This window comes from Hordeum vulgare, chromosome 1H, assembly GCF_904849725.1.
Source record: "Hordeum vulgare subsp. vulgare chromosome 1H, MorexV3_pseudomolecules_assembly, whole genome shotgun sequence".
In the NCBI taxonomy this organism is placed as follows: Eukaryota; Viridiplantae; Streptophyta; class Magnoliopsida; order Poales; family Poaceae; genus Hordeum; species Hordeum vulgare.
The window spans coordinates 497,472,522-497,495,275 of record NC_058518.1 but is presented as its reverse complement, the minus strand read 5'-3'; the positions used below and the strand labels follow the sequence as shown (position 1 = coordinate 497,495,275).

The 22,754-nt window shown below is 44.2% G+C and overlaps 2 protein-coding genes across 3 annotated transcripts; both read left to right on the top strand.

Annotated features, from left to right (window-relative positions):
• The first annotated feature begins 2,678 nt into the window (after positions 1–2,678).
• On the top strand, positions 2,679–6,235 carry LOC123419139 (protein SPEAR3). 2 transcript variants are annotated; one of them, XM_045107136.1, is made up of 5 exons: positions 2,679–3,093; positions 3,257–3,367; positions 4,453–4,520; positions 4,634–4,727; positions 5,784–6,235. In XM_045107136.1, exons 1-5 carry the CDS (start codon positions 2,824–2,826, stop codon positions 5,865–5,867), a joined length of 627 nt encoding a protein of 208 aa, XP_044963071.1. In that variant the 5' UTR covers positions 2,679–2,823; the 3' UTR covers positions 5,868–6,235. The 2 variants fall into 2 exon arrangements, with proteins under 2 accessions (XP_044963071.1, XP_044963072.1); XM_045107137.1 differs by having other exon boundaries at positions 4,634–4,735; positions 5,784–5,877.
• A 13,099-nt stretch (positions 6,236–19,334) lies between these two features.
• LOC123419123 (aldehyde oxidase GLOX1-like) lies at positions 19,335–21,616 on the top strand. Its single transcript, XM_045107135.1, has one exon. The coding sequence runs from the start codon at positions 19,482–19,484 to the stop codon at positions 21,354–21,356; it is 1,875 nt and encodes a 624-aa protein (XP_044963070.1). The 5' UTR covers positions 19,335–19,481; the 3' UTR covers positions 21,357–21,616.
• Positions 21,617–22,754: the final 1,138 nt, after the last annotated feature.

Sequence of the window (22,754 nt, the reverse complement as noted above, 5' to 3'; positions counted from 1 at the left end):
TTGCATTTTATTTATTTATTTGTGTGCTGTGGCTCATAGTCTTGGACGGCACATGAACAATATATGGCTGTGTGCCAGAGAACAATCTTCCAGTTGTCTAAAAATATGAGAAATTGGGTAGTTCATGGTGGTGAGTTTTCCCAATGTAAACAACTCGGGTAGCTTTGTAGCCGTTCTTACATGGAAGCCTTGGGCGGCACATGAACAATATGTGTTTGTGTCCATCGTTTGATCCAGTGACCATGGGGTTATCCTCTAGTTATGTAAGAGAATCTATAGCAGACCCACCATCCTATCCGTTGTCATGAAAAAACTATTTCTTTAGGGGATTAAACTTTTCCTACCCTAGTAGATCTACTAACAGTTAATCCCCCAAAGTATTTTTTAATTCATCTAAACTTTTTTTCAAATAATTATGACAAATTCGTTACATTTTAAAACAAACATCAACAATTCAGACGTACCACATCATAATTCAACCGCAAGCATAAATATAGTTCATCCGATCCAACAAACAACTAAACACAACCATAATTTGTGCCAAAAACACGGAATGAACAAGTTCATTTAAAAAAAACATCAAGCACACGGTGGATTGAAATCCATCATTGTTCACAGAAGCCTCACGCACTCGTGTCATCACCGCCGGTGCTACCATTGTTGCCGTCAACACCGCCAAACTTATGCAAGATGTCACCACGAGTTAACTTGCCATATTGTTTTGCACTCTCGTCCATCTTGCTAGAACCCATGAACATGACAGGATGCTCCTCTGTCACCGTCTTGATCCTTTGCTCCTCGCCCTCCAACGCAAGTCTTTGCTCCTCAATCTCAATATTTTTCCTTTTTCCTCGGCCTCCAACGCAAGCCTTTGCACCTCGAGTTATAATATATTTTTTTCTTTCGCTTGCATCTTTCGCATATCGGCCGCTACCTTGGCCTTCCACTCCTCCTCCTCCACCATCTTCCACTCATGGAAACTAGCCATCCTCTCCTCCTCCCGATCGGCCGCCAATTCCCTCTTCACCTCCACCGATGCAATCAACCCTTCCTTGTATGGTACAATACTGCAATTCTTCTTGCTTAGCTTTGCATGTTTAGGTATCCGGCCTGCCCATCTCCTCGACCCCCTCCACCATCTCAGCATTTCTTGTCTTATGTTGGGCACATGGCATGGATATAGAAATGATGTCCATGCCGAGTGTGTGGTTTGCATTCAATTGTTCCATGAAATCGTCTCCATATCGCTCACTACAGAAGAAAAATAACCTAACAATCAATATCATATCATGCATCACTCAACTGAGAAATTGCAAAACAAAAAGAAAGAAAGAAAGAAAGAAAGAAAGAAAGAAAGAAAGAAAAATTCTTCGCATGCCTTTTCTCTAGCATCTTGGCCTCGTATAAATTTTGCTCCTCTTCGAAAGCCAAAGGTGGAGGGGAGGGCAGAGGAGTAGGCCTTGGCGCCAGGAGAGGCCAAGGGGAAGGCGTCGGGGTGACCGCAACCTTGTTTTCCCTCACCGCTATAGTTATGTTGTCCTCCGCCTTGCCCGATGGCCAACAATCCTGTTTGTGAGTTGGTTGGGCCAATTGTTGTCGGGTGGCTTATTGAGGGCGACGATACCGGGTGACCAGAGCTCTCATTGATATTCTTGTCTTGGCGCCGCAATTTGGGTCCTCGCAACACCGAATTTTCGGCTAATGTTGGGTCTTCAGCGCTGGCACGGGTGATCGGGAGTGAGGCATGGGTGGGGCTATCCATTTCGGCTATCATTGGGGTCAGGGGTAGGCGGCGGCGAGATTGTCGAACGGGAAACTTGTTGGCAAGTGGGAAGCGGAAGGACATGTTCCTATTTTTACTGAGTAATAGCCCACTCTAGAATATATTTGAGCTACTGGCTGAGGGGAAGTTTCGGGAGAGAAGGTTATATTTGAGGAATCTTCTAAGAAAATCCCCTCGAATATTGTTTTTTGGGACCTGTTAGCAGAAATATACCGGTGCTTAATATCGCAAATGACCAATGGAGGCCTGGCTCCAGTGAGCTCGTTTTTAAAAAAATCATGTTTATATAGCGCAACAAAATTTGAAAAAAAATTGTACATACACAAATACATGTTTAACACGTCTGAGGAAAGTTTCAGAACAATATACTTTCATACATGACGTACACAAAAAAGACAAATACGTAAATGAAAATGGGTCAAATTGTTTTGTTGTTGGGCCTAGATTTTGTCTTTTTGCAAAGCATGCAAATCCTAATATTTTTGAACGAAAATTTTCAGACCCGTCATGAATATGTATAAGTTTGCACATGATTTTCTTTTTGAATTTTTGTGAAACATGGAAATGTCATTTTTAAAGATTTTGGAAAAAAAGGGCTCCATGGAGCCCGGCCTCCAAAAATTCGCATAATGTAGGGGGAATTGTATTAGTCAGGAGTGGCATTTTAATTAGGGGATTGTCTCTGATCTGAACCCCTTTTGACTCTTCTTTTGTTAATGTGGTTTGGGTCACATGGTATCGATCGATTGCATAAACTAGCAAATCAAGGCCATGTCACTATATATATGGTTATCTTATATAACATAAATAATGAAATCAAGCTTTCGTTTAGGCAGCCTGGAGTCTCCATTTAATAATTAAGAGGGATCGATACTGGGCGTGCAAGGCGATCTCTCCCTTTCACTTTAAGTGGCCGGCCCTCTCGACACCACCCAGCTTCCCCTTTTCCTCCACCTCCTTTTCTTGCCCCCATTTCTTGGTCGTCTCCTACCTAGGTCTTGTCTGTTGGTAGCTACACCTGGGTTCGATCCCATGAGGCCATGAGTGCAAGCAACTTTGGGGACAGCATGGAGTGGGGCAGGGGGAGATCCTCCTCCTCCTCGTCGGGGTCGGGGTCGGGGTCCAGGAGGGGCAAGCGAGCTGCCGCCGTCGAGAAGCCGAGGCAGCCGCAGCGGGGCCTCGGCGTCGCGCAGCTTGAGAAGATCAGGTTGCAGGCTGAAATGGCCGAGTACCAGCACCACCCTCCTCTCGTCGGACAGCCACCTCCGTCGTCGTCGTCGATCCATGGAACCGGTAGCTTCAACCTGCAGGTAATTACTCATCGCATGTTCATGCACGAAGTAGCTAGCTTGATGTTTAAATAGCTCGTGTTATGTTCATTAACCGGGGTGTCTGATCTTGTCAAGACATGTCTATTAGGTGCATGATTTCTGATTTGGTACGATTTTGGAATTTGATTGGTTGATCGAGCAGGAAGATGCACGGTCGTCGTTGAACTACTCACTGTCGTCTTCGCCCTCCTCCTCCTTCCATGCTAACAACACCAACGTCTCATCGAACTACCCGTTCCATCCAAATCTTGTGGTATGTGTAAGTTTACTCAGTTGAGAATTAACCAAGTGTTTCGAGTACTATATACATGCTAGTTAGATGGTTTCACACTTACCAAAACGTTTGACCAGTTGTTTGTTGTTATCGCCTTAGTAGCTACTAGTTAGGTTAATTTAGACGGCTCCGGAGATTAAACATGCATGTTCATTCATTTTTTGATATATTTAAGTTCATCAGACACACTACAGTGCTCTCTCTCTCTCTCTCTCATCACAAATGCAAGTCTTTAAGAAAATTTATATGAAATGAGTTGCTTCGGTTAAAACTGATTAGAAGTAGTATTACTATTTCTTAATTGATGTAGTAATATTATTGATTCTTAATTGATGTAGTAATATTATTGATTGCAGTGGTGGTAAATTTTTCCATGGTGATAGACAACCTTTAAAAATATCTGACTAGCACAAATCCCAATTCAAGTTAAGGGCTGTGGTTAACCAACATCATTGCTTTATCAACCTATCAGATCCATCCATATCTTGTGGCATATGCAATTTTACTCAGCTCAAAATTAAATTCGAGGCAATGAGTATACACGCATGCTAGCAGATGTGGTACTATGTTAACCAGAATGTTGCCCAATTAAATGTTGTTATCTTTTCTATCGGTAGCTAGAGGTTTGCGAAGAAGGTGCCCAAGATTAAAGATGCGTGTTCAATCAAATATGATAATTTAGTTGACTAAACACTATAATTCAGCAACAAATAATGAGTGAGAGCACCCCACAAGATCAGAAAAGTTGGACAGAAAATCTGTCTTGTATATTTATATTTCGCTTAAAATTTTCTTCTGGCACTTTAAATAGTCCCAGCAACACTTTTCTAGTAGTAGTACGTGCTAGCTGTATCAATAATGCACGATAATATGATACGCTATGTTAGAACCTTTTGGTGTATGTATACGTGTGAATCCGCAGGGAAGAACAAGAGTATCATTGCAACCAAAGATCGGATTTTATTCTCCCATGCACGTGATAGCCTTATCATCATGCATGCTGCATTTCTTATGCCGGTGTGTGCTGCCTAACCAGACATGCATGTGTATTGTAACATACATAGATGGCCTATAATGGATGGAGATCAGGAGACATGAGATATGGCGAATCCCCAACTACTCCCATCATCAGGTATCTATTAGTATTAGCTTGCGTCCAATGCAAGGTCGACGTACGATCTAAACTGCAAATGCCCCAGACAGAATTGATTAATATGATTAAACATTCATCTAATTAACCTTCAGATCCGTGTCGAGTTACCATGGAGCAACTGCCTATGGTGCAACACATTACCCTCATCCGGGGAGCGACCACACCTTGCCTCTCTTCGAACCCGAGGTCGGTGGGTATGTGGAAGTGTATTTGTACCGTCATGGATAATCTATCTGTTCAAAATGACGCATGCTGCTCCAGAATTTACATCCAAAATCATGAAGTACATCTATATTTATCATACCGATACAAAAAACATGAGTTAGATATATACATGCATGAGATACTTTTTGTTGCTCTGTACGCAATCTTTGAACTAATTTTGCAAACATTCACCTAATGTTTTTTGGACAAATCATATACCCTTTTTTACTCAACACTATATATGTTTACCTGCTTAATTGTTTTTCCTGCTCCTAATTACTCTCTAAGATTATTCTGTATACATAATAAAATAAATTGCGTATGCAAAGTTTATTTTTACATGGTACTTTTTAGGGATTGGCCAGGGGGGGGGGGGGGGGGAGGGGGTGGGGTGAGGGAGTGGGGGAGGCTTAAGTAAAAGTGTGTTGATGCATTTGCTTTCAAGATGTGTGTGTCATGTAAATTAAAATAAAAAAAGCTAACATTAATTTTGTGATGTTTACGTATGCGGGCTTAAAGTTTTCTTGTACTTGTAAGAAAATTTTGATCTGATATACTCCCTCCAATTCATACTACTTGTCTTTGATTTGTCTAGATACAGATGTGTCTAACACAAATCAAAGAAAAGTAATATGGATCGGAGGGAGTACTCTTTCTTGAAATGCAACATGTCTTGTCCACTTCCTTTCCATTTCAATAATATTGAAGATAGGTAAGAAAATACTATAACAAATTACACTTCTATTTGTCGAAAGTGTCACTCGTTTTATGTTTTGGTTCTATTAATTAGTCCAACATGCTTGCATTGCATGAGTGCATGGTTACTAGCATGGTACTACAAACCAGTCCCTAGGTTTTTTTGCTTTATGGTGCATGTGATGATGTCCTTAAACCCAGTCCAACAATGCGCCATCTTATATTTGAAAACACATGACTCATTGTACAATTTACACTGATACAATCAAATTTGTGTTGGCTCATAAATAAGCTGTTAATTGTTCTGGAAATTTATTTTTGATAATTTGTTTCATGCGACAGCTGGACCTAAATCAAATGGCGACAGTGGACTCATCATCGGTGAGTACGAACCTGGATGATGTGGACCTTGAGCTCAAGCTATGATCCCGCCTATTTAAACATGTCCATGCTCCTTGCATATTCATGGATATGGTGTCACACAAACTGGAGAGCTTATCATGCGGTGTGTTTAATTCTCATGCATATAGTGATTGATTTGGTGATGGATGCTGGCTAGCTAGCTAGTTAATTTGTACAGACATAAGTGCACTACGGCCATGGATTTCAGAATGAATGTTCTGACGCGGAATCACAAGGATATATAGATCAGTTGGTCTAGCTAGGCCACTGATCACACTGCCTTATGCACCTAGCTAGTGTTGTATTGTATGATGATAACATGGGTATGTACATTCTGGCACAGTATTTTGGGCATTGATCGGTATCCATCATAATATCGATGGTGATCTTAATCTCGTAATCATGCTTAGGAGCACTCCTGGCTCAAAAAGGTGTTTTCCGTTGTTTACAAATTTTCGCTAATAAATAATGTGCAAATCTGCATGCTGCTAGGAGGCACCTTACATGCATGTGCTCTGAATTTTTTTGATGAACATACATGCGTGGTATCTAATACTCCGTATTATCTTTTGACCCTTTCTAAGCCCCATGCATGCATGAACACACACACACACATAAACAAACAAACGAGAACTAATGTATACACACTCTTTCTTTGCGAGAACTAATGTATATACACTCATGGGATGGGTCAAAAGGATGTATATACGTACATGTTGTCTCTGGCCGCGGCTTTGTTGTGCATGTTTGGAAGTAAGGTTTGACTGTAGTTAAGCTCCCAAGCACGCTGAAATCCACGCTTTTGCCTATTTTTGTGTTTAATTATAAAGTAAATTTCACATTAGTTCATGACATAGGTTTACCCCCATTTAAAAAAAATCCCTTTGAAACAAATTTATTTCAGCTTGTATCCCTTTAAAGTTTTGCCCCATTATGTTTGGCGGGGCTCAATACCGGTGGTATGTAGCGCGCTGAGTAGGATGTCACACTAGTGGTGCATTCCTCCGGGGCGCTTCCTATGCAGAAAGTGGGGCCCATGGTGAGACTTGGTTAAGCCTGCGAGGCAACTTCGACACGATCCAAACTCTTATAAGTTCATTCCATGTTGGAGCGGAGCTGGAGGTAGTTCCCTCTACCTTGACGTGAGCTATGCATTTGGAAACAAAAGCAACAATGGTTTTGTCGGTTGGTGCTGAAGCAAAACCCTAAACTACAAGCCGACATATGGCACTTGCTAGCTAACGTAGATGATGGGAAGGAGTTACCTCACTTGTACGTGTGTTCGCCCTCCGAAGAGAGGCAATCACCTGCTCGCAGCGCCTTTTAGTCCGCCTTGGGTTCACTGCTGTTCCTCAACTCCCACATGATCTCCTGGCTCCGTTTGACGGCATTCTAATGCTGAAAAATTATATATATTGGAAAACCCTAAAAGTTAATCTAGAACTTTCGCTCCGCCATCGCAACTCTATAAGTAGAAGAAATCTCATCCGAAACCCTTTCTAGTATCCTGTCAAAGGGGGCAATCATCACCGTAGGTTATCTCCATCATCCTGATGGTCTCCATGTCGAAGAGGAAGTAGTTCACCCTCGGGACTGAGGATATGTACCAGTAGCTATGTGTTTGATCTCTCTCTCTCTCGTGTTTTTGAGATGTCACGATCTTGATGTATCACGGGCTTTGTTAATATGATTGGATCATATGGTGTTCATCCCTTGCTATCTTATTATGATGAATTGAATCTTTTTCTTTAAGATTTAATTATTTCGGATTGAATATTGAATTTGAGATCACTTGATGTATATTTTACATGTGAATACCCATGGTGATAATGAGGTGCTCTATTGATTACGTTAACATATCACAACACTTGTGAATGCCGATATCCTCTTTTCTTGAGTACGTACAAGTCTCACTAGACAGGCTATAGTATGTTTCATGTCATCAAAATCCTACTGGAAAGAGTGAAGCGACTTCTCCATCTAGGCTACACCACATGGACCGAGAAAAGCTAGCTTGCATGCAGCTTGCTCCCAATCCTATGCCTCATGGAGCAACTATCAAACGCTTATAGCTAATCCAACAACTGACTGCTTTACCAACCATGCTCAAGAAACCATATATCATGCCGACCTACAAAAACTTGAAAAGAGACAATAATCTAATTCCATTGTCGACCTAAGGTTACAAATACTAATATTACACACAACTTTTATTGTACGGGAAAATCTGCAAACACTATGAAAAGAGAAAATCTAACTCAATTAAATAATGTTATCAATACTATAATGTTTGTGCTTGCAGATCGATATATATCACTCATGCATCATGCGTAGGTCCTTTTTGTTTTTTGGGTATTTTCATGCATGCCCTTTTCTCTTGACATGATCATTGTCACTGGAATATATTATAATTTCTCAAAAAGAATATATTAGTATTAGCTGATGATATGGATGTACACCCTATCGATCTCAATCTTCGATCGTACCAATTATTGGTATGCATGCTGCAAAAGCAAATCCAAATTAACGTACACATGATCTCATTGATCAATCCGTACATTCTGCACATTGGATGGACCTCAAATGGCAGTGTTAAATTAATTATGCTAGGCTAGCTAATCATACGATCTTAATTGTTGTCTGATCATCCCATACAAGTGTACATGCTAACAACTCACACAGAGTAAGTTCTTTCTGAACATGAGAACCAATTAGTGGTACTCCCATTAACTGAAGAATAAACTCTAAATTTGACCATTTGGTGTCTAGCTTACTAATTTTGCGCAAACCTTTGAGACAGTTCTTTCATTGCCAATAGTGGCGGAGACAAGCCCTAGGCTGCCCAGGCCACCGCCTGGGGCGTGAGGTTGTGTTCCTTGGTGTACTGTGGCTAGTTTTCTACTGTTCACGACCGTGTATAGTTGTGGCTAGTATTTGGCCTCGGGCTTGCGAGGGGCCTTCATAGTTCCTGGCTCGGCCACTGATTACCAATGCATGCAATTGATTGATCCGGTCATTTCTGGAAACCATCTGGCCTCTTCAATAGCCAACAACTTTTTCATGTCCTGTGCATTTGGCTCTCTCAGATACTCTGCTCCAAACCCCTTCACCACGGCACGGACAAACTTGAGAGTCATTTTCAGGCATGTGCTCTCCCCCGTCCTGACCATTTCACCAATGGCATCTGCCGCAGTACCAAGTGCAAGCATCCTCATAGCAGTCATGCACTTCAGCTTGGCAGAGAAACAGAGTTGACTGTAACAATCCCTTGTGAGCCTGAAGTAGTCATCGTGTGCCTCCACTTCCTCCACAATGCGCATAAACAATGGCCATGTGAAAACAACGATGAAAAATGTATCATCCGGGAGAGTTGGGTCCGGATTAAAGCAATCTTCTGCAGTAGCTTTGCTCCGGATACCCTATCCCGATTGATGACTCTTTTCCCTTTGATTGAGCCCTTGAAATTGAGAATGTGCTCCACTTCCCGATCCATTCCCTCTTGCATGCTCATGAGCATCATCATGTCCACTTCTTCGTTTGAATCCAATGAATCAAAGAACTCATCTCGAATCAGTTGATCAAGCTCCGTCGGTCCATACTCCTCGCCGAACGAAGCATCGAAATCCATCGTTTTCCCTAAAAATTTGACCAAAAAATTCGGTCTGACATTATGTCAAACACATCCGGTGCAAGGCACAGCCAGAGAGTTGTCGGACGTACCGCGATGTCTTCCGGACCGGCGATGACATCCTGTGCGGAGAGGTCGGGAGAGATGATCCCCCTGACCGAGCGATCGGGTGGCAAAGGCTACTAGGCGATGGAGCACGCACGGCGGCGGAGCTGCGAGGCAGACGGCGCGCAGAGGAAGAAGAGAGGAAAACAGAAAATGGATCCAGCAGGTCTGCGGGGTGGATTTGATGCAATTTAGGGTAGGGGCGGGATGTCAGGTCGTACGTGGCGGGTGTGCCCGGGATCCCCATATGCGGACCATATTTGGATGCATATGAGGGGTGTCGGTCAGCCCGGGCGTTTTAGGCCTGTTTGAGGGGTCCGTCTGGATCCTTTTTCGTGACCGGTCAGTAACCGGGCGGCCTGTCCGGACGTTTGATGAAGGTTTGAGGGGTACAGTTGTAGATGCTCTATGTTCTTTTCGAACATGAGAACCAATTAGTGGTACTCCCATTCATTGAAGAATAAATTCTAGATTTGACCATTTGGTGCCTCACTGATTCGGTGCATTGCTCTCATCCAGTTTCCCGTAGATGCTATGTGAATGCATGTGTGGTGATGGTGTAGATTATGTGTGCGTCTGCACGCGCGCATGCGCATCTACATTACAATTGGTGTTTCTTAAGATAAATTTGTGTTCCAACAAGAGAGATTGGTAATAATTAAGTGAGTGAAAAAAGCTAGTTAGGTTCTCATGAGGGCATTCTTATGCTGCCTGCCCCAGCATTGGGATCTTTGATGTATCAGATGGTTGATATATCTATATAGCGGGGTGAAAGCCTATTTCAAGAGAGGGTAACTACATTGGCAAATTCCTAACCAAGGCCTGCACAAATAATCAATGTTAGAGCAACTCTAGGTCTCTAGCGGAGTCGCGTATTTGGGATGATCAACATGTTCGGAAACATCGCATGGGCAACAAAACATTTCATACGCTCACCAAGATCAATTTATGGGGATCAACATCTACGAGAGGGGGGAGCGCTGTTGGGGAACGTTGCATGGGAAACAAAAAAATTCCTACGCACACGCAATACCTATCCATGGTGATGATCATCTACGAGAGGGGAGAGTAAATCTACATACCCTTGTAGATCGCTAAGCGAAAGCGTATATAACGCGGTTGATGTAGTGGAACATCTTCGCGATTCAAATTGCAGCCCGTACCACGATTACATCACGATCCGTCCCGAGATCCCATTACGATCCATCCCGATCTATTGCCGAACGGACGACACCTCCGCGTTCAGCACACGTACAGCTTGATGATGATCCCCGCCTTGTTGATCCAGCAAGAGGGGCAGAGAGGTACATGAGTTCTCCATCACGGCGACGTGGTGGTGGTGGTGGTGAACTAATCCGGCAGGGCTTCGCCTAAGCACCGTTGAACTAGACTAGAGGAGAAACAGATCTAGAGAGAAGTAGAGGGAACACGTGGCAATTAAGGTTAGCTTTTCCCTCTAACTCCTCTAGTATATATAGGAGGGAGGGAGGGGAGGAGGCAGCCAAAAAACCCTCTAGGGGTTCGTCCGAACTAGGGGGAGGTGGAAGAGTCCACCTCCAATCCTACTCCAAGGAGGATTCCTTTCCTATTTGGACTCCTTCCCTTCCTTTCCTTTGGGTTTTTCCCACCTCTGGCCACATGGGCCTTAGTGGTTGGTTCGGCCAGCCCACTAGGGGCTGGTTTTACTCCTCCCACAGCCCATGAGGCCTTTTGGGTCAAGACACCCCTCCTGATGCCCCCCTGTACCCTCCTGGCACTCCCGGTACACTATCGATGAGCCCGAAACCTTTCCGGTGATCAAAACAGGACTTCCTATATATCAATCTTTACCTCCGAACCATTACGGATCTCCTCGTGACATCCAGGATCTCATCCGGGACTCATAACAACTTTCGATCACCAACACCTATAACTCAACTATACCGAAACGTCACCGAACCTTAAGTGAACAGACCCCGCGGGTTCGAGAACTATGCAGACATGACCTGAGACACTCCCCGGTCAATAACCAATAGCGGGACCTGGATGTCCATATTGGCTCCTACATATTATATGAAGGTCTCTATCGGTTGAACCTCTATGTCAAGGATTCAGATAATCCCGTATGCAGTTCTCTTTGTCCTTCGGTATGTTACTTGCCCGAGATTCGATCGTCGGTATTTCTATACCTAGTTCAATCTCATTACGGTCAAGTATCTTTACTCATTCCGTAGTACAAGATCCCGTGACTAACTTCTTAGTCACATTGCTTGCATGGCTTATTGTGATGTTGTATTACCGAGTGGGCCTCGAGATACCTCTTCGTCACACGGAGTGACAAATCCCAGTCTTGATCCATGCCAACCCAACAGACACCTTTAGAGATACCTGTAGAGCACCTTTATAGTCACCCAGTTACGTTGCGATGTTTGATAACACACAAGGTATTCCTCCGGTGTCCAGGAGTTGCATGATCTCATGGTCATAGGAACAGATACATTGACATGCAGAAAACAGTAGCAATAAACTGACACGATCATATGCTACGTTCATAGTTTGGGTCTTGTCCATCACATCATTCTCCTAATGATGTGATCCCATTATCAAGTGACAACACTTGTCTATGGCCAGGAAACCTTGATCATCTTTGATCAACGAGCTAGTCAACTAGAGGCTCACTAGGGACAGTGTTTTGTCTATGTATTCACACATGTATTTGAGTTTCCAATCAATACACACTAGTGGAAAACGGGCCTTTGGCCGGGACCCTTTAGTCCCGGCCTGCCTCTGGGCCGGGACTAAAGGTCCGGCCACGTCGCCCCAATTTTCAATGCCTCCCTCGAGGCTTTAGTCCCGGCCCGTAAGGAGCCTTTAGTCCCGGTTCGTGTCCCAAACCGAGACTAAAGGGTTACGCGGTGGGCAGTGGTGGTGGCAACCGTTGGTATCCCTCTTTAGTCCCGGTTGGTGGCTCAACCCGGGACTAAAGGCCTAACACGTGGCTTGCCGTAGTGGTGGCAACCGTTGGTATCCCTCTTTAGTCCCGGTTGGTGGCTCAACCCAGGACTAAAGGCCCAAACGGTTTGCATCCCGCTTCACAAAACCACAACCGAAGCAGAGCCTGTGTCGCGTCGCCCTTCTTTATCTGTTCTTCTTCCTCTCTCGCTCTCGCTCTGTTCTTCTCCTCTCTTCTTCCCTTCTCTTCTTCCCTTCTCTTCTTCCACCATGCCAACTCGCTTTGGGGAGGTGCTCGCACATGGCAAGACCAAGCTCGATGTCGTGTACACGAACGAGAGCAACGAGGTGCCGCATTTTCTTAGACAGTTGAAGGAACGATGGCTTGACGCCGCAGTGGATCATGAGAAGTTCTTGGGGCTTAATCTGGAGTACACGGCCGATCAACGCGGTGTTGCCATCATCCAACTATGTTTTGCACACCATGTCTTGATCTTCCAATGGGCGAGGTAAGTTTTGAGGCTTTCTTTGATCCAAGGTAATGGCATTGTAAGTTTATTTGTTTCAATCATAGTTGGTTCCCTTCAAATAGTTGTAGTGAAACAATTTTGATTAGTTGAAGGGGAACACAATCTGATTGGAATAGTGTTCCATAATCTGAAAAATCGTATTAGAATCAACTAGTGTTTAATATGTTCCATTAGGACCATAGTTGGTTCGCTTCAAATAGTTGTAGTGAAACAATTTTGATTAGTTGAAGGGAACACAATCTGATTGGAATAGTGTTCCATAATCTGAAAAATCGTATTAGAATCAACTAGTGTTTAATATGTTCCATTGGAATCATAGTTAGTTCGCTTCAAATAGTTATAGTGAAATAATTTTGATTAGTTGAAGGGAACACAATCTGATTGGAATAGTGTTCCACAACCTGAAAAATCTGATTGGTTCAATATGTTCCATTGAAATCATAGTTGTAGTGATACAATTTTATGCGGTGTTCTTTGATCCAAGGTTATGAAAATTGCATATAGCAAAGAAGTGGGCGGCTGAATGGGGTGTCTCGGTTGAAAATGTTCTGGCTTCCCAAGACGACAGGTTACCCAAGGCTGTGGTAGCCCCTAAGCCACAGTTTGTCATGGGAGAGCCTTTGGTCAGCAAAGATGATCTCCCAACAAATATGCGTTACTTGCATACATGGTACTTAAGTGAATCAAAGAATGGGAGAATGATGATCGTGGTGAGTGTCCCACAGGAGTACTACGGCCGCCCCGAAGAAATCCATGTCGACTTTGATGAACTCTTCCAGATGTACAATGGCGACGCCCTCGACAAATCGCTTATGAGTTGCTATTGTCTGTAAGTTTTTCAATTCGTTGTCTACATATAACTTGTTTAGTTATTTCAATTCATTGTCTATATATAACTTGTACTCTATTATGCAGAATGAAGATTCTGGATTGTAAAAGTAAGAACATCCTAAATATTGGGTTTATTGACCCAGATAAAATACGTATAGCGACACTAACTGATAAACCCAAGGAGACGGAGGAAAACCTTCTAAGGTTTCTAACAGATCAAAATTTCTGTGACCACATACTGTTTCCATACAACTTCAGGTGAGGGTCTTTACTCTGTTGTGTCCATTCACTTATAAGTGTAATTGATAAGTTACTAACACATATATATATATATACATGTGCAGCTTCCATTGGATTCTCTTGGACATTCAAATTGATAAGGGAAGAGTTGATGCCTTCGACCCATTATCGAGACCCTTGGAACAGTTCCAAAGCCTGCAGGACATGCTCCAAGGGTAATTTCAATCATTCTTGCGCTCTATCGGTCTCTTTCGATGATTTTCTGATATATCAATTAATGAAAAACTTAGCAAATCATTATCCTTGTCGGGCAGGGTTTGGAAGCGGTTCAAGTGCGTGACTCCCGGTATCGAGCCTGAGAAGCTGACCTTTAGAGCGGCTCAGGTAAGTAGTAGTATGATATACTTCTATTTTCAATACATTTATGATGCTAGATTATTATTTTGATTATATATATTCTATTCTCGTAAAGTGCGACCAGCAGCCACGGGGGACGCATCTATGCGGATACTATGTTTGCGAGACCATTCGCACGTTTACCACTGAGCACAAGGATCACAGATTCGACGTAAGCAATGAACATTCACACCTCTATTTTTACCCGTCATTCTTTGTTATCATGATTGATATTCATATTCATCTCCTCTTCTTATATAGTACACGGCCATGAGGACGAAGGTCCTACCAGAGCAACGCGCGATTGCTGTTGCAGAGGAGCTTGCGACCTTTCTAAGGACGGAAGCTATAGATGACAAAGGACGATTTAGTGTAGCTAGGGGTCATTACTGATGTTCGTCCATGTAATCGAATAGACGGGCTCTAGTCCCGATAATTCAGATCTCCATAAAATTGTATATATATGCTCGCTTGTAAGATAAGTTAATCTTATATATTTATGCATAATTATTTCTATTTAAATTATATGAAAACTAATTCCCGAACACCAAACGAGGCATCACGTTAATCTCCCGAACACCTAAACCCTAAAACCCTAAAACCCAAAAATAATTTCATTCAAAAAAACCCAAAAATAAGCAAAATCTGAAACTCTTTAGTCCCGGTCCGTGTAACGAACCGGGACTAAAGGGCCTGCCCCTGGGGCGCTACGAGGCGCCCACGTGGAGCACCTTTAGTCCCGGCTTGTAACAGGGCCGGGACTAAAGGTTAGGCCTTTAGTCCCGTCCATTTAGTCCCGGTTGGTGAACCGGGACTAAAGCCCCTTACGGGCCAGGGCTAAAGGCCCCGTCCCCACTAGTGACAATTATAGCATGGATAATAAATGATTATCATGAATAAAGAAATAAAATAATAACTAATTTATTATTGCCTCTAGGGCATAGTTCCAATAGTCTCCCACTTGCACTAGAGTCAATAATCTAGTTCACATCACTATGTGATTGCAATTAATCTAAAACACATACATTTATGGGGTTCGATCATGTCTTTCTTGTGAGAGAGGTTTTTAGTCAACAGGTCTGAACCTTTCAGATCCATGTGTGATTTACAAATCTCTATGTCATCCTATAGATGCTGCTACCACGCGCCATTTGGAACTATTCCAAATGACTGCTCCACTATACGAATCCGGTTTACTACTCAGAGTCATCCGGATTAGTGTCAAAGCTTGCATCGACGTAACCCTTCACGACGAACTCTTTTATCACCTCCATAATCGAGAAAATTCCTTAGTCCACTAGTTACTAAAGATAACTTTTGACCGTTGTCCAGTAATCCATTCCTGGATCACTTCTATACCCCCTGACAGATTCATGGCAAGGCACACATCAGGTGCGGTACACAACATAGCATACTATAGAGTCTACGGCTAATGCATAGGGGATGACCTTCGTCCTTTCTCTTTCTTCTGCCGTGGTCGAGCTTTGAGTATCACTCAAATTTACACCTTACAACACAGCCAAGAACTCCTTTTTTGCTGATCTATTTTGAACTCCTTCAAAAACTTGTGAGGGCATGCATTTCGTTGAAAGTTCTATTAAGCGCTTTGATCCATAGATCTTGATGCTCAATGCTCAAGTAGCTTAATCCGGGTTTTCTTTTGAAAAACACCTTTCAAACAACCCTTTCTGCTTTCTAGAAATTCTACACTATTTCCGACCAACAATATGTCTACCACATATACTCATCAGAAATTCTATAGTGCTCCCACTCACTTCTTTGGAAATACAAGTTTCTCACAAACCTTGTATAAACCCAAAAACTTTGATCATCTCATCAAAGCGTATATTCCAACTTCGAGATGCTTGCTCTAGACCATAGAAGGATCGCTGGAGCTTGCATACTTGTTAGCATCCTTAGGATCGACAAAACCTTCTGGTTGTATCACATACAACCTTTCCTAAAGGAAATCGTCGAGGAAACAATGTTTTGACATCCTATCTGCAAGATTTCATAAATAATTCAGCAACTGCTAACATAATTCCAACAGACTTTTAACATCACTATGAGTGAGAAAGTCTCATCATAGTCAACTCCTTGAGTTTGTCGAAAACATCTTTGCGACAAGTTGAGCTTTCTTAACTGTGACTTTTCACCATCACGTTTGCCTTCCTTTTAAAGATCCATCTGTACTTAGCAGTCTTACGACCATCAAGTAGTTCTTCCAAAGTCCACATTTTGTTTTCATACATGGATCCTCTCTCGGATTTCATGGCCCCAGCCATTTGTCAGAATCCGGGCCCATCATCGCTTCTCCACAGCTCGTAGATTTATTGTAGTCTAAAAACATGACCTCCAAGACAGGGTTATCGTACCATTCTGGAGTAGTACGTGACCTTGTCGACCTACGAGTTTTGTAGTAACTTGACCCAAAGCTTCATGATTACTATCATTAGCTTCCACTTCAATTGGTATAGGCACCACAGGAACAACTTCCTGCGCCCTGCTACACTCTAGTTGAAGTGACGGTTCGATAACCTCATTAAGTTTCTACCATCCTCCCACTCAATTCTTTTGAAAAAAACTTTTTCTCGAGAAAGGACCCATTCTAGAAACAAACACTTTGCTTCCGGATCTGAGATAGGAGGTATACCCAACTGTTTTGGGTGTCCTACGAAGATGCATTTATCCGCTTTGGGTTCGAGCTTATCACGTTGAAACTTTTCCACATAAGCGTCGCAGCCCCAAAATTTTAAGAAACGACAACTTAGGTTTCTCTAAACCATAGTTCATACAGTGTCATCTCAACAGAATTACATGGTGCCCTATTTAAAGTGAATGCGGTTGTCTCTAATGCATAACCCATAAATGATAGTGGTAATTCGATAAGAGACATCATAGTATACACCATATCAAATAGGGCTCGGCTATGACGTTCGGACACACCATCACACTATGGTATTCCAGGTGACATGAGATGTGAAACAATTTTCACATTGTCTCAATTGTGTACCAAACTCGCAACTCAGATATTCATCTCTATGATCATATCGTAGACATTTTATCCTCTTGTCACGATGATCTTCAACTTCACTCCGAAATTAGTTGAACCTTTCAATAATTCAGACGTGTGTTTCATCAAGCAAATACACTAGTATCTACTCAAATCATCTGTGAATTAAGAACATAACGATATCCACCGCGGGCCTCAGCACTCATTGGACTGCATACATCAAAATGTATTACTTCCAATAAGTTACTTTCTTGTTCCATCTCACTGAAAAACGAGGCCTTCAGTCATCTTGTCCATGTGGTATGATTTGCATGTCTCAAGTGATTCAAAATCAAGTGAGTCTAAACAATTCATCTGCATGGAGTTTCTTCATGCGTTTACACCAATAGGCATGGTTCACATGTCTCAAACAATTCAAAAACGAGTGAGTCCAAAGATCCATCAGTATGGAGCTTCTTCATGCGTTTTACACCAATATGACTTAAGCGGCAATGCCACAAGTAAGTGGTACTATCGTTACTACTTTGTAACTTTTGACAACAATATCATGAACATGTGTATCACTACGATCGAGATTCAATAATCCATTCATTTTAGGTGCAAGACCATTGAAGGTATTATTCAAATAAACTGAGTAACCATTATTCTCTTTAAATGAATAACCGTATTGCGATCAACACAATCTAATCATGTCTATATTTCAGATTCTGGAGGCTTGCGGCGGTGGAACTCTCGATCTAGGTTTCTTTCTGGGGGTTTTGGGATTTATAGGAATTTTTGGCGTCGGTCTCATGTTAAGGGGGTGCTTGAGGAGTCCACAAGCCACAGGGGCGCGACCTAGGGGGTGGCCGCGCCTAGTAGGCTTGTGGCCTCCTCATCCACTTCCTAGCCCAGCTCTTTGCTACAGTATTTTTTATATTTTCTAAAAATATTCTCCATAAATTTTCAGCCCATTCTGAGAAATTTTATTTCTGCACACAAAAAAAACACGACGGTAGCTCTGCTGAAAACAGCGCCACTCCGGGTTAGTTCTAATAAAATCATGTAGTCATTAAAACGTGTATGTCAGATGTTCGCAACATCTACAGACAATGCTTGGGGTACCTCACCGAGCGGTGCATTAAGGACATAAACCTTCTGCACATTAATGATGACAATCCTCAGTTTACGGACCCAGTTCTCATAATTGCTATTATCATCTTTCAACTTAGTTTTCTCTAGGAACATATCATAACCAGGGGAGCAACAGCGCAAACTAATCATCTACAACATAATTTGAAAAGGCATTTTGACTATGTTCATGATAATGAGTTAAATTAATCATATTACTTAAGAACTCTCACTCAACTAAACATCCCTCAGGTTGTTTGAGTGTGACATGATCCAAATCCACCAACCCATGTCCCATCATCACTTGAGATGAGGTGGTTTTAATGGTGAACATTTCCATGTTGATAATATCTACTATATGACTCATGCTCGACCTTACGATCTCCTGTATTCCGAGGTCATGTGTGTACATGCTAGGCTCTTATTGTTTAACCCGAGCGTTCCAAGTGCGCAAAACTGTCTTGCACCCGTTATATGTATACGTAGAGTCTGTCACACCAGATCATCATGTGGTTTCTCGAAATGACGAACTTCCGCAATGATGCACATTCGGGAAGAACGTAATTTTATTTTAAGCTTCCCCGCGCAGAACAAACAGGTGGTTTCTCCAAACGACGAACTTCCGCGCGCACAAGGACATGCATGCGGTATATTTGAACGTGCGCGTCGTTGCATGCATCCTCGCGCGCTATTAATGGGTAGCTAGGCACAGGTGCCGTCGCGTTCAGCGCGGCGACCCAATTTTAGCTCAGCCAGCCGCATGAGCTCGCCGGCCGGAGCTACCGACCTTGGCAACTAGGCACATCCAATCAAGGACGAGGAGGTCGGCCGAGCTCATCGGGGAAGGAGGCGCCATGGCCCGGTCCTCCTCCCTCCTCCGCGCCGGCGTGCTCTCCATGGCGCTCCTCGCCTCCTTCCTCGGCGTCGAGGCCCTGTTCGACCCGTTCAACATCTTCCGCGCGCGGCCGGAGAGCGAATACCTCGACCCGTTCGGCGACGGTCCGCAGAAGAGCCCGCCCCCGCCCCGCACGGAGCAGGAGGAGAAGGGCGCGGCGCGGCCAAACACCATGGGGCTCACCCGCGTGCCGCCCATCGGCGAGCCCAGCAAGGCTTCCCTCGACACCATCTCCCTCAGGGTCAACGTGCGCGACGACAAGCCCGACGGCGCCTGGACCATCGTCAGCGAGAACTCCGGCGTCTCCGCCATGCACATCGCCATCATGCGCCACGGCCGCGCCATCATGTTCGACACCGTCACCACGGGCCGCTCCCTCATGCGCCTCCGGTTCGACAACTGCCGCCACGACCCGCGCCGCCACAGGACCGACTGCTGGGCGCACGCCGTCGAGTTCGACTACACCACCGGCGCCATCCGGCCCCTCAAGATACTCACCGACACCTGGTGCTCCGCCGGGGGGTTCGACGCCGACGGTAACCTCGTGCAGTCCGGGGGCTACTTCGAGGGCGACAGGGTTGTCCGCTACCTCTCGCCCTGCGACACCTGCGACTGGAAGGAGCACCCGTTTAGCCTCTTCGAAGGGCGGTGGTACGCCACCCAGCAGATGCTCCCCGATGGCCGCTTCGCCGTCTTCGGCGGCCGCCGTGCTTTCTCCTTCGAGCCCCTGCCCAGGCCCGGGATGTTCAACCACCAGTCCGTGCCGCTCGCGTTGCTCCGGGACACCACCGACGACGTGGAGAACAACCTCTACCCTTTCGTCAACCTCCTTCCCGACGGCAACCTCTTCATCTTCGCCAACGACCGGGGCATCATCTTCGACCACCGCTCCGAGATCGTCATCCGCGACATCCCGCCGCTCCCAGGCGGATCCCGCAACTACCCGGCCTCCGCCATGTCCGCCATGCTCCCGCTCGACCTCCGCGGGAAGCAGCTCCAGGGCGGCCCCGAACTGGAGCCGGAGGTGATCATCTGCGGCGGCGCCAACAAGACGGCGTTCAAGTTGGGCGAGAACGGCACGTACGGATGGGCGCTCAAGGACTGCGGCCGCATCAACCTCGTCAAACAGGACGCGCAATGGGCCACCGAGGAGATGCCCGTGCAACGCGTCATGGGCGACATGCTCATCCTCCCCACCGGCGACCTGCTCCTGCTCAACGGCGCCGCCAAGGGGTGCGCCGGGTGGGGCTTTGCGCGGGCCCCCGTGCGCACGCCGCTCCTCTACTCGCCGTGGGCGCCGCAGGAGTCCCGCTTCCGGCCGCTCACGGAGTCCACCATCTCGCGCGTCTACCACTCCACCGCCGCCTTGCTCCCAGACGCCACCGTGCTCGTGGCCGGCGGCAACACGAACTCGGGGTACAACTTCAGCGGCGTCGACTTCCCCACCGAGATGCGCGTCGAGCGCTTCTCGCCGCCCTACCTCGATAGGAGACTCGCCGCCAACCGACCCAAGATCGACGTCCTGTCGGTGCCCAGGGAGGGGATGCGGTACGGGGCAAAGTTCACATTCAGGTTCTGGACGCCGGTGGAGCCAGTGGTAGAGGCCGACGTGATGGTCACCATGTACGCGCCGCCCTTCACCACGCATGGCTACTCCATGAACCAGCGCCTGCTCATCCTGCCCATCACGTCCTTCATCGCGGACGGCCGGAGCTATATGATCACCGTGGACGCGCCAGGGAAGCCAGAGCTGGCGCCACCGGGGTACTACCTCGTTTATGTGGTGGCCAAGGACGTGCCCAGCATTGCCGCATGGGCGAGGATAATGCAGTGACATGCATTGTGTGTGCGCTATCGGATGGTTAATTGATTTCAATCGTTGTACATATACTAGATGATGATATCCTGCACGTTGCTGCTGCGGAAGAATTTAGGACGTAAAGTTGAAGTAACTTAATAAATATATATATGCAGTGTAATAGTTTTATTTTCTAGTAGAATGTCAGTTGAGTAAAAGTGAATGGAAATACATCAAATGATTGAAATGACTATGTGGCAGTACTGGCAAAAGAAAATTCAAACATGTCGTGCTTGTGGGGGTGAAAGATTTCACATACTGCAAGGACGTGCCGAGCATTGGGGCATGGGTGAAGATGCAGTGACATGCATTGTGTACATATGTGTTGTTTTCGTTTGGTTCACTTATTAGAACTTCCCTTGTGTCTAGGGCTTTCATCATCATTGGCGGGAGAACAGTTTTGATGGTAAAGCTTAAAAACTTTAAGGGTCGGATGAGTTTATGTGGTTTGTTCGGATCATTTTTCTTCACGTAAAATCGTAAACTGACGCTTATTTTATGGATCATATGACGATATAAAAGGTGTGCTAGAGTTGCTCTATTACATAACACATCGTGTCTTGGCTCGTGTCGGGAAAGCATCCTAAGGAACGGGGTCAGCATAAGAAAGTCAAATAATATAGCAAAATTGTTCAACAAGGTACATACCCTATCGAACCGTGCTTAGTGCATAATTTATATTTCCTCCGTTCCTAAATATATGTCATTTAAAGATTTCACTAGAAGATTACACACGGAGCAAAATAAATGAATATGTATGTCTATATACATCCGTATGTAGTTTTCTAGTAAAAACTCTAGAAGGACATATATTTCGAAACGGAGGGAGTATGATTTTTAAAGTCATTTAGCGTAGTATACCTCTTCTTCCTACCTCTTATTCTTCTTATCCAAATCTAAGCGGTTCTCCCATGCGTTTTCTATATTTTTATATTATTGTTTACTTCTCCTCTTTATTCCAGACTTTAGTTTTCGTTCCATTTAAAAAATACAATAATTATTTGTACATATTTTTTGTGTATTTCAATTATTTATTCTGTTTTCCTTTCATTATGGTGTGCCTTGAAGAGGTAAATATGAACTTTCTAAAATTTATGTGGATTTACAAAATATAATTAAATGTTAGAACAATTTATGTATCTTCATCTAGAACCACAATCAGGCACAATTACTGCGTATCCTCATTCCATTTTTCAAATACGCATTTATTAAAAAGTTTATAACGTGGTTTTGTAAAATGTTCATATATATTTAAATTGAACTGTAAAAAATTAAAAGAGGAAAAAAATAAAAAAAATGTAAAATACATGAACAATGAATGAGACTAAAAACAGGGAAGCAGGTAAAAAAACCGCATATATAAGAAAAATGACT

What these genes read in the sequence shown, in the direction of transcription:
- LOC123419139 (XM_045107136.1), top strand. Translation starts at nt 2,824, where the DNA reads ATGAGTGCAAGCAACTTTGGGGACAGCATGGAGTGGGGCAGGGGGAGA. An exon ending in CCAACTACTCCCATCATCAG is followed by an intron (nt 4,521 to 4,633) that starts GTATCTATTAGT and finishes ATTAACCTTCAG; the next exon opens with ATCCGTGTCGAGTTACCATG. An exon ending in TGCCTCTCTTCGAACCCGAG is followed by an intron (nt 4,728 to 5,783) that starts GTCGGTGGGTAT and finishes TTCATGCGACAG; the next exon opens with CTGGACCTAAATCAAATGGC.
- LOC123419123 (XM_045107135.1), top strand. Translation starts at nt 19,482, where the DNA reads ATGGCCCGGTCCTCCTCCCTCCTCCGCGCCGGCGTGCTCTCCATGGCG.